Source organism: Choloepus didactylus, chromosome 2 (genome assembly GCF_015220235.1).
Source record: "Choloepus didactylus isolate mChoDid1 chromosome 2, mChoDid1.pri, whole genome shotgun sequence".
Classification (NCBI taxonomy): domain Eukaryota; kingdom Metazoa; phylum Chordata; class Mammalia; order Pilosa; family Megalonychidae; genus Choloepus; species Choloepus didactylus.
The window spans coordinates 115,802,211-115,814,419 of record NC_051308.1 but is presented as its reverse complement, the minus strand read 5'-3'; the positions used below and the strand labels follow the sequence as shown (position 1 = coordinate 115,814,419).

At 34.3% G+C, this 12,209-nt stretch overlaps 1 protein-coding gene across 9 annotated transcripts in view; it reads right to left on the bottom strand.

Annotated features, from left to right (window-relative positions):
- The window catches only part of ARNT (aryl hydrocarbon receptor nuclear translocator), a 95,534-nt gene that overhangs the window by 34,445 nt on the left and 48,880 nt on the right, over positions 1-12,209 (bottom strand). For 3 of the 9 annotated variants that reach the window (XM_037826059.1, XM_037826061.1, XM_037826058.1), the window contains exons 2-5: positions 9,340-9,451; positions 6,561-6,600; positions 3,517-3,561; positions 886-930 (exon numbers count right to left, since the gene is read on the bottom strand). In XM_037826059.1, the coding sequence (XP_037681987.1) occupies positions 886-930; positions 3,517-3,561; positions 6,561-6,600; positions 9,340-9,439 (230 nt within the window). In that variant the 5' untranslated portion in view covers positions 9,440-9,451. Of the gene's footprint in view, positions 1-885; positions 931-3,516; positions 3,562-6,560; positions 6,606-9,339; positions 9,452-12,209 lie in introns of all 9 variants that reach the window. The other 6 variants (XM_037826062.1, XM_037826063.1, XM_037826066.1 and 3 more) reach the window with 3 other exon arrangements.

The window sequence follows — 12,209 nt, the reverse complement described above, 5'->3', positions numbered from 1 at the left end:
AATGGCAGTAAAATGGACAGCTGAATGGTCCAGCTGAAAAAGATAAGTGAGAGCTAAGAGGAGGGGAAATAGCAAAAACAGGTGTTGGCATTAATGATCTATCTCCTACTGAATTATCCCTAATCAAAGACCAGAAAACAGAAAAGTTTGGGCACAGTATTTCCTATGTTACAGACAACAGTCTGCACAAAGAACCCTTAGCCTTCTTTCAACACAGCAAAAAGCCTCACCACAAACATCTGTATTTAGTTACTTTGCCTGCAACACATAAAATTCTACTCTCAAACTTAAAGTACCCACCTTCCCAGTATCTGACAGATTTACGACACTCAAGTCCAGAAAGCTGATCTTTTCAATAGTCACATCAAGGCTCTAAAACTTTTCTCGGAAACTACAAGAAAGGTTTCAATCACCAAAGCAATACACTCCAGTTGTGACAAGAGTAAAGTAGACTATAAGTCATAGGAAAATAAGACTGCGTTTTCTAGAGAGGTGTGGATGCTGAGGTCAGAACACCAGGAACTAATCATAAACATGGATATATTTTGATTGGGGAAAAAAAAAAGTATTTCCCTGCTAAAGTACCAACTGGCACAGCTACATTGTTTCTAAAAGCTTTCTGTATTGTGAAACAGTGTAAGATAAAGAGGAAAGTATAAAACTAATAGCAAATTATTAAATTCCCAAGTAAAGTTCCCTCAATGCACCTACTTTCTGACAGGGGAAGCTAAAATTCATGTTACACACAAATTTCCAAAAATCCTGTCCTCTCTTGTCACAGATAAGGAACAACACAAAGAGAAAGGGGAAGAAAAGAACGGAGGGAAAAGGATAGAGAAAGCAGCATCTTCTGCTTCATCATGCTAAAAGACACTGTTCTCCTACCTGGCGAGTCTCTCTTTATCCGCAGAACTCTGCTCATCATCCGACCTAAAAATAAAATTAATGAACTAAGCTAAAATTAAAATAAAAAGAAAGAGAAAAAAGAGAGAAAGAAAGAAGAGAGAAAGAAGAAAGAGAAAGAAAAGATGGGAAAAAAGAGAAAGAAAGGATATAAAAGAGGAAAGGAAACATGAGGAAGGGAGGAGGGGGGCAGGAGGGAGAGGAGGAAGTGGGGGGAGAGGGGAGTTGGAGGGGAGGGAAGGAAGTTGAAAAGATGAGGAAAAAACTGAAAAATGGGCAGGAACCTTGCCTGTAACTCTACAAAGACACCTGTTAGGATAAAGAAAAAGTAACTTACAGGACAAGAAAGGCCAATATTTATGGTAAATTAACATGATCCGAATACAGAAAGCATTTTGCCAATCTCTGTAGAGCCCAAGTATATAGAGTATGAATGAGGACCAACCAAGGGAATATAGGAATACCATTCTCACACACTGCTCCCAACATGGAAAGAAAATGATATCCACATGTGCTATTCTATAACGGAAAAAAAAAATCAAAGATAGAGCAAATAATGATAAGAATGGCAAGCGATCACAAATACAATCACATGCATGCACACACACACACTAAGAGACAAAATAAGTAACCAGGTTTCACTGGAGAAATTACATAAATAAAACTAAGAGCCAGGTTTCTGGCATATCCCCTATCATTGATTTATTCCTACATAGTTCTTAATTTCTATTCAGTTATTTTCCCATTTCTCTGCAATAAAGCCACAATACTGCTGGATCCTCAGTACCAACTCCCCCTCCCCCGAACTGCCAGTGAGTTTCTCTGAAAAACTGAGATACTGTAAAGATGGGTGGCAACTGAAGAAACATCAAGGTGTTGGTGGGCTAGTGTATCAGTAAATAAATACAAAAAAAATTTAAAACCTCAATTTTTTGTATGAAAACTATGACATTAACAGGCTGTAAGACTATTAGCTATTGAAAATGACAAGTATAAAGGCCTTCAGTATATAGAAAAGTTCCTATTAAATGGTCAGTGAAAAACAGGACTCACAAAATAACATAATAATGAGAACCATGTAAAAATTTATTTATTATAATAAAAAGAGAAAGAGAAGTGAGTGATAGTAAGTAATTTAGAATTTAATTTTAACTGAGTTACTTTTTTCTGGACAGTTCCTTAACTACAAAGCATTTTTCAAAAAGTAGAGAAAATTTATACATTTTCAGCTTTTGAAGACCTTTCAATGAATTCTCAAGGTAGATCATGTAAGGAATTATCTTCTTACATCTTAAACAAAAGAATGAGTTCTGTTGTTTGAAATATCTAAAATTCCTATCACTGCTGCTCCTACTATTACAGTTCCACAATTATTTATCTACTTTAATATTTCTGAATGAAATGTATGAATGTATAAATATTCATATTAAGCCAGAATAATGAAGACTAAAATAGTTCAGGTCATTATTTTCATAGTTTAGAATTTCAGTCTATAGACTGGGAACTCATACCACCACTATTATCTGATGGCTTGACTTTCTAATGCACCTTGAAAAACCATTCCCTAAACATCCATGATTAACTTCTCATTTTAGAAATGGTGAACTCATCTCCTAAAGACTTTATAAGTATCTATTTCAATTAGCTTTGATAAATTCTTTCTTCAGAAACCTCTTAAATTCACTCCTACTTTTCTACTGCCATTGCCACCACTCTAGCCCAGGCCCTCATGATTTTATAGCCATCTCATTATTTCAATAGCCTTTTATCTACCTCTTTAACTATGGTCCTTCTCTATAATCAATCTATATATTGCTACCAGAGAAATATCCCTAAAGCATTTTACATATTATTCCTCTAATTAAAAGCCTGGGATGGCATCCTACTGCTTGAGAATAGTTTTAAACTACTCTGCCTGATCTTTCTTGGCCCTCTATATCAGTGGTTCTCAAAGTATGGTCCCTGGACAAGAAGCATCAGCAAGAATAAATACTTAATGCTCAGTTAAGTATTGGATTTTAAAATAATGGATTGTTTACTTTTCTGGGGTGGCTGAAAACTTTATTTTTAAAAAATAATTTACTGCTTAATAATATATAATGTGAACTTTCTAAAAATAAAACCAATGTCTGAGTTGAGAAGGACTTATTCAATAAAAAGCAAAGTATTTTTTCATCATCTTGACAGATAATTTAAACAGCTTTAAGTTTATTTCCATCAAAGCTCTAGTTGATACAAGTCCAGTCTCCACAAGAACTATTTCACTTATGTCATTTTTAAATGACTAAAACCATTATCTGTGTAGATTCTGTAGACCCATTTAATAATACGCAACCAAGAAATCCATAAAGTTTTTGTTCCTGTGGATACCAGTAAGCACACTGCAATAGCTATTTATCATATACACTGAAAAGCTCTGTGTAAAAGATCCCACTAGTGTGAAGCCATGTCATCTGAACATAAATGATAATTATAATACTAACTTTTCCCAGCTTTCAAAATAGGAGAGAGAGACTGGAAAGAGAACTTCACTCTCATCCAGATAAAATTAACATTCAGTATGCTTGAATTGACTGGTCCCACAACACAGACCAAGATGCTCTACTACATTACCTTGCAAACCGCTCTTTATCATTAGACATCTGATCATCATCACACCTGAAGGAGAAATAAAAAAGGAAACACATTTGTTATACCTACTTCACTCTGAATTGAAAATCAGAAAGTGGTAAAGACATTCAACAGAAAAAAAAAGCCTATGGAAAAGCATCACAAAGCAATATAGAAAGTAAGAGCATCCTATAGAACTTAAAAAACCAATGACTATTATTTGCCAGGTTTCTGATGCCTCCATTAATCTTCCTTATCAGACACTCCAAAAGAGATGATGATTTCATGAGAATACAGTTGCACCATTCTGAAGTTAGGAATGGTTTTAAATTATGATATAAACAATGCACTTTATCTATTTGACCAATGAAAATCAATCCATTCATCCCAGCAACTTTTACTTAATAGGCAGATAAATCCTGTTTGCTACTACAGAAACTATGAATGAGATTACCATGAGGGAGGAACTCCAAAAACACTATTCTTTTCTCTGGCTGATTTAAATTTTCCTCCACAGGATACAGCAAAGATTCTATCAACTTTGAGCAGAGAGTGCCTTTGGGAGATAGGTAAGTTTCACAAAAATTGTAGAGTTAAAACAGTTAATAAATTGGAGCCAGACTTTATACTGCTCCTTCACAAGTTATAAATTCCCAATTAATTTGACTCCAGGAATTTTCAAGGTTTCTGGACAAATACGGAGATACAATGGAATTTCAGCATAAGGGAAAATGGCTGTTGCTAAGATGCAAAATATGCCATAAATCAGATACTACAAACTCCTAAAAAGTGACCTAAACTGAAATAAAAAACCTATAACTTACATATTAATCTTGAAAGCCAAGAATGAGTTTTCTAGATCCTTGCTATTCAAGATGTGGTCTATGGACCAGAAGTAGCATCATCATTCAGGAATCCACTGGAAATGCAGAATCTTGGGCCCTACCCCAGACCCAATGAATCAGGAAATTCACCTTATCTAGAGTCCCAGTTTGAAAAGCACTATTTTACATACTAATAACCCTGATACTGTACCTAGAGTTTCAGAGCTTTGATACTCTTAAAAAATATTTTATAGATGTTGTTTGGAGAATATAACAAAAAAACAACATTTGAACAAAGCAACGCATAAGATGTAAAGAGATGATAAAGCATAATTGTCAAAAGTAGCATCCACCAAGGAGATTTAATGTCGAATTTACAGATACAGAGTATTAGACATTTGTGTCTGTTCCACTCACTGACCAGAATGCAGACTTCCAGTTGTTTAAAAAAAAAAAGTATTGATGGTTAATAAAGAAATTTGATGATTCCTCTCTCAGAAATAATGACCTACTTAGTAAGATGAGCTGTGACAGTCTTTTTTAAGATTGGGGAAAAGGACAGATGAACTTCTTTTTGGGTCTGCATATAGTTCGTGGCTACTGGATTTGGTGGGAAAGGAAGCAATGACTCAGGGCTAGAGCTAACTGATAGGTATAAATAAGACTAGTAATTACCTCCACATCATTCAAATGCATAACACAGGTCCACTAACAGCATCTATCATTTTAATTAGGGATTCTCAAGTGGAGGAATTCCTAAAAGAACTGCTTGAAAAGTCTATCCTTACCCCCCAAATTAAATCTCTTCCTCTCTTCACATTTATTGAGACATTAAGGTAAACTGTTGAAAGACCTCTGGGAGAATGAATTTTATTTGCAACTATTTCTTCATGTGGTCAAGGCATAGTTGTTTTCAAGAATATCTGGCAGGGGCAGCAACTAGGCAGTACATACAAATACCAGCTCTAAATGTAAACATTACTATAGGAAAGAAAGAGAGAAGATATTTTTGTTACTGACTGTACTAAGCATTATAAAACTAAAAAATGACAAGCAATATACAATATGGGCATCCTTTGTGTAAAAACAAAAACTGGAGAGAGGAGGAGTGCGTGTATGTGCACATGTATGCATTTATCTGTATCTACATAATACCTGCATTATGCACTGACTATTTCTTGAAGGACACTCAATAAACTAGAAACTGTAGTTGCCTAAGGAAAAGTGTTTTGAAGGTGTGAAGTGACAGGAAGATACACTTCAACTGTACATAACTTTATACTGTTAAAAATTTTTGCAATGTAAAATTTATTACTTTTACCAATTTAAAAAACCTAGTTAAAACAAACAAATGAAATTAAATACGGGCACCCACGTAATTTTTTTAAAGGGAGCCTTTATTTTAATTACAAATCTTAGTCTGCAATGTAGAGACTACCCTGGTAATATTTTTTAATTTTAGAAAGAAGAAAGGCAGACTGAAGTCAAAGTTACCTTCTTTCTTTGATTCTTACTGCTTTTCTCACTTGAAAACAAGCCAAAAAATTAATCTTTGGCACAAATATCCCCCTTCTCAGAAAGAATCTTTTCATCAATATATTAAAAAGTCCTTTATTAATACCCCAGAAGATTAATTATTCAAGGATACAAATTCGAATTCCTGCTCTGTAAGAGTCAACAGATATCACAGGGTATGACAGATTAGTATATTAATGACCTCTCCCCCCCAACAAAATATGCCTTCCAGTATCCACTCTTTCATGTGGCTCCCTCCCACACTGACTCAGGACTTAGAAATATGACTTGCTTTTGCCATGAGACATCAGCAAATGTAATTCAGAGACCTGAGCCCAGTTCTCAGTTGACCAGCCAGTTTAATGATTGAGTTTAAGCAAGATCAGCAGAATTGCCACTCAGCCAATCCACAGAATTATGAGAAATAATCAATTGTTGTTTTTAAGCCAATATTATTACACAGCAATGTAGATAATTAACAGAGTGTCTTATAAATTCTCTGCCTTCTCCTCAATGAGGCCCCTTCTCTGGAGTTACTAACAGAATGCTTGAAAATTTCCTGGGATATAATATAATATAAAATTGCATAGTTTTAGGGTGAAGCATACTTATTAGACCTAAGAATAAAAATATTACAAGTCAGGAGAATAAAGTTCATAAATTAAATTTTTAATATGAGAAGCCCAGAAAAAGTTTTCAAAATCTTACCTTAAAAATTTACTGTTCCCTTCTCCATCATCATCAAAATCTAGTCTAGGAAAAGCCAACAATAAATATTTTAAGACTAATGACAATACAGAACATAAGAAATTAAACATTCTCAACCCACAAGCTATCTGTACAGCTACCCAAATCTAAAAATGAAAAGAGGAAGGGGGCAGAAGTCACGCAAAGCTATGTTGCATCAGGGCCACCTCTCACAGTGCCAAACTGGGCAAAGAAGTTGAACAATAGAAAAAGAATACCTACTGCCACTTTATTATCACTTTTGTAGGGTAGCAGTCCAGCTTTGCCTAAGCTTTGCATCAGAGCACAACCTTGACAAAAGGAGCAAGAATCCACTCAAAAGGACAAGAAAAAATTAATGTGAATAATTCAGGTCTATTTTCATTTCTGTAGTCTAAGCCCTATTACCTGCTTTCTGAAATATCTTTCAAAACAGCAATGTAATGCATAAGAGAGTGATTTAGGATCTAGGAAGGTTGCTGGTAATTAATGCTTCTTACAATGCCTAGACAAATACAAATATAAAACAAGTGTGAATGGGAAAGTGCCACGTGAAGAGCACAATCAACATACTATTATAGACATTCAGTAAAAGGAGAGGTGACTTTCATTTCAGGGGAATAGGGAAGATTATAGGTGAAAGGGTAGGCAGATCTTCTGTTAATCACTGTATTCTATTAAATTAAAATGTTACTCATGTTAACATCTTAACCCAGTGGTCATTCTTGATGTTTCTATTAGTGGAACTACCTGATTTCATGAGCTTTTAGATGGGCTGCATAAGAAGTACAATTCTGAAAGTATTCATTCCTTTTCCACCTCCTTGATCACCATCAAAATCCTACCCATTTATCTAAAAACTCAATTTCTAAAGAATCTATCCTAAAGAAATAACTCTAATAGACCAAAATGGTTTGCATCCAAAGATGTTTACTGTAGCATTACATATAATAATAGCAAAATCTCCAAAGCAACTTAAATGTCCCAAAATAAGAATTAGGTACTTGATAGACTAGTATGAAAACATTAAAAATCATATTTATAAAAAATAAGATAACGTAAAAAAAAATTATGAAAAATGATTAGGTGAAAAGACCAGGCAATATAAAACTGTAATTGTAAGATTATAACTATTTCAAAAGATCCATGAATAAAGACAAAGAAATTACACTAAAAAACTGACACTGGGTAGTAGGATTATTGCCATTTTATTCTTCTATCTTTCCATCTAAGATTTCTTTGGAAAAAAATGTGTATTACTTCTTTTAATATTTTTCTCTGACATCAACAATATACATTCTTCCCAGAAAATCTGGAAAATGATGAGAAATAAAAGAGAAAATAAATTACTCATCTCATCACCAAGAAATGTAATGAGTATCCTTTCATAGCGTTTGCTATGCACATATGGTATATATATTTCTTCTGAAAGAAGAGGAAGAGTTTATCTACTCTAACCACTCCGCTCTTAATAAAGTATGAACATTTTTCTGTATTGACCAATACTGTATCAACCAATAACATATTTTAACATTTACACTGTTCTAATTGTTTACTATTGCTATTACATTGTTCACTATTATAAGTAACCATAACAGTGTTTATGAGAGTGGACAAAATCTATACTCCCAAGGTTCATACCCTAGATCTTCCACTTACTAGCTTTGGAACCTTGGGCAAGTTGCTTATTCACCCCATGTGTTAAACGTGTTAAAATGTGTAAAATCTCTTGGACACACAGCAGTTCTTAGTATGTTACTCATGTTACCACCTTAACCCAGGGATCACTCTTTGGCATTACTACTAGCAGGGAAAAAACTTAAAGATGGAAAAAAGGGAGTGAGGGAGGGATGGAGGGACAAAGGGAAGGAGGGAAGGGAGGGGAAGGAAGAGAGAGAGAAAGGAAAGGATATAAGAGGAGGAAGAGATGGGAAGGAGGAAAGGAGGAAGGAAAGAAAGAAAAAAGGAAAGGGAAATTTAATACCAAAAAAATGGATAAAATACTACCCATTTTCTAGGCACCTCTAAAGCGGCCTCCTTTCTGAAACTTTCATCTTTAACAACCAAATGCATTATTTCCACACTCTAAAACACAAAGCACAGTATTTTTTCCTCTCTTATAGAACTTGGCATATTCTATCTTTTATTATATTTATGTGTGTAATGATTATCCCTGCCACAACAAGCAACTTAAAGACAGGAACTGTTTTTAATTTATCTTTGGATCCTTCCAGCAATCAGCAGAATGCCTTGTGCTTGGTAGGCATTTAACAAATATTTTTGGAAATGTTGGATCTCTGCATTCAAAACCAAACAACATATCAATAACTTAGAGGAGAAATATTCTCAAGTTTTCTGAATTCAGAAAAGTAAAGCATCTTCTAAAGCAATTTTGTGAATGCAGACACAAAACTTAATGAAAGCAGCAGTTTCCTCAGTAACAGTGAGATCTCTGGGTTTAGCAACAGAGATTTACCTTGCACAGATCTTTGGTTTAAAACAACTACTACTACAACAAAAACCTGCTTTGGTTAAAAAAAAAAAAAAAGTTTAAATTTTAAAACATCAATTCTATATAAGGTCAAATCTAAGGACTAAGAGACTGATTGCAGGGCAATCATTCAACTGGTTAAGTATATATAAACTGGTTAAGTAACCAGTTGAAGTGAAAGAGTAAGGAATAGCCAAGTGGGTTCAACAATTAACTAAATCAGGTGGGTTCAAACAAGAAACCGTCTTAAAACTCTATACCCAAGCTCACCCTGGTCGCCGCTTAATAGCCCTCTGGACGATGGTTCCTCCACCTTGAATTCCAGGTCCAGGGTTTCCAGAGGCAATGGTTGCACCCAGTGACGGTACATCTGATGCCATCTCTATCAGCGAAAATAGGAAACAAACATTTAAAAAAAGAAGGTCCTTGCTTACCATTAACAACAAGTTGACTGAAAGAAAGGCTCAAGATAGGCATAAAATTTAAACAGTTTGCTAGAAAACCCAAATGCCAATACCAAGATTGCTTTTCTCAAATTCTTACACTGATAAAAGATTTCCCCATATTTTAGTTCCCCCCACTTCACAAAGTTTAGAAGACAGAGTACTATATTCTGCAGCTTGTAACAGTGATATAATATTAATTTTAAACACACAAATTGGTTTGTACATTCCATTCATGCAACAAATATTTATAACTTAGCTTTTTATTTTATTTGGAAAGTACAGAAAAATCCCCAAATAAAAATTGCCTAAATTTCAATACTTAGGAAAAAGTATATCAAGTAAAACTAAAAGTCCAACATCATGTTTCTCTTTCCTGCCCCGTCCCCCTCTCCTGTCCTTCCAATTCAATCTTATTTCCCAGAGATAACCATTGTCAACAATTAAATACAATTTATCTCTTAATTTTTCCCCGAAGTTTATATATACCCATCTCTATAATCAAAAACAGGCACATTTTTTCCTTAATTAAAATTGAATCCTGATCTTCATTTTCATCTGCAACTTGCTCTTATCACTTGAATACACATCATGGGTATCTATCCATACACACATTCAAACACATACCTCATTCTTTTTTATGAGTTCATATCATATAAATGTACCATATTTATTCAACCAACCGCCAAATGACAGACATCCAAGTTTTTACTAATATAAATAATGTTCTAAGACTATTTACATGCACAACTTTAAACTATCTTGCTGGTTAGGTAGATTCCTAGAGGTGGAAATTCACTGTGTTCAAATACATAAGATTTTAAATTTTGATGGATACTGCTAAATCACGTTCCAAAAAGGCTGCTGCATATTTTGCTCCTACCAACAGGATACAAGAGTACCTATTTTCCTCACCAGCGCTGGGTGTTACACTTGCCATTTTTACCAAATCTGACAGGTAAAAATGGTATTTTATTTTCATTTGTATTACCTGACTACAAATGAGGTTTTGCTTTTCATTTTTTAAATTTATTACTCATCTGAAATCAATGAATTGCCTTTCCATATCTTTAGTAATTTTATGCTGAATTACGGGTTTTTTTCTAATGAGTTTATGTAAGGTCTATCCTAACATAGAGAATATTAAATCCTTTGTCTATAATGTATTACAAGTATTTTTTCACCATCTATATTTGCTTTTAACTACAACATTTTTCATTTTACAGCTCCCTCACCTCTTGGTTATTTCTATATTTTCTTAAAACGCTTTTATTTCACATTTAGATCTTTAACCCATCTGGAATTTATTTTTATATATGGTATAAGGTAGGGCTCTAATTATTTTCTTCCAGATGGATAGCTAATTATTCCAAAATAATTTGCTAAACAGTAGCATCCTTTCCTGACTTATCTGAGGGGCTTCTTTTATTATTCCTTAAATTTCTATAAGAGACATATCTCTTTTCAGACTCTGATTCTGTCCTAATATATTTTCCAGTTCCTATGCCAGTACTGAACACTTTTGATACAGCAGTTTTACAGTACATCTTAGTTATCTGATAGGAAAACCCTCAACCCTCCACTAATTTATTTTTCAAAATTTTCTTATTAAATGTCATACACTGACCATTAACACCCACTAGGATGGCCACTACTTTCAAAAGTGGAAAATAAATGTTGGAGAGGTTGTAGAAAAAGGAACCCTTGTACATTGTTGGCAGGAATGTAAAAAGGTGCAGATGCTGTGGAAAACAGCTTGGCAGTTCCTCAGAAAGTTAAGTACAGAATTACCACATGACCTGGCAATCCCACTTCTAGATATAACCCACAGAATTGAAAGCAGAGAGTCTACACATATACATATATCTGCACACCAATTTTCATAGCTGCATTATTCACAATTGCCAAAAGGTGGAAGCAACCCAAGGGCCCATCAACTGATGAATGGATAAACAAAATGTGGTATATAATACAATGCAATATTATTCAGCCATAAAAAGGAGTGAAGTGCTGATGCATGCTACAACGTGAATGAACCTTGAAAACATCATGTTGAGTGAAATAAGCCAGAGACAAAAGGACAAATATTTTACCATCTCACTCGATTGAAATAATCAGTATATGCAAATTCATAAAGCCGGAAACTAAAACACGGGTTGCCAGGAGCTGGGTGGGGGGAGGGATTGGGGAGTTAATGCTCAATCAGCATGGATTTTCTGTTTGAAGCGATAGAAAAATTTCAGTAACGGATGGTGATGATGGTGGCACAATACTGTGAATGTAATTAACACCACTGAATTGTAAAATTCGAAGTAGATAAATTGGGAAATTTTAGGTTGTATATGTTACCAAAATAAAAACAAAAATTAAAAAACCACAGAACTGTACAACACAAAGGGTGAACCCTAATGTAAACTAAGGACTATAATTAACAGTGTAATCATAATACCTTTGTTTCATCAATTGTAACAAAGGTACCACACTAATTAAAATGCTAATAATATGGAAAACTGGGGTTGGGAACAGATATTTGGGAACTTTGTACTTCCTGCATGATTTTCTGTAAAGCTAAAACCTCTATAATAAAACACATAAAAAAACATTTTAATGTCATACACTGCCTTCTGCTTCTGGGATGATAGCATAGATACACTTTCCCTTATTCCTCCCACTAAGTACCACTAAAACTCCTGGACA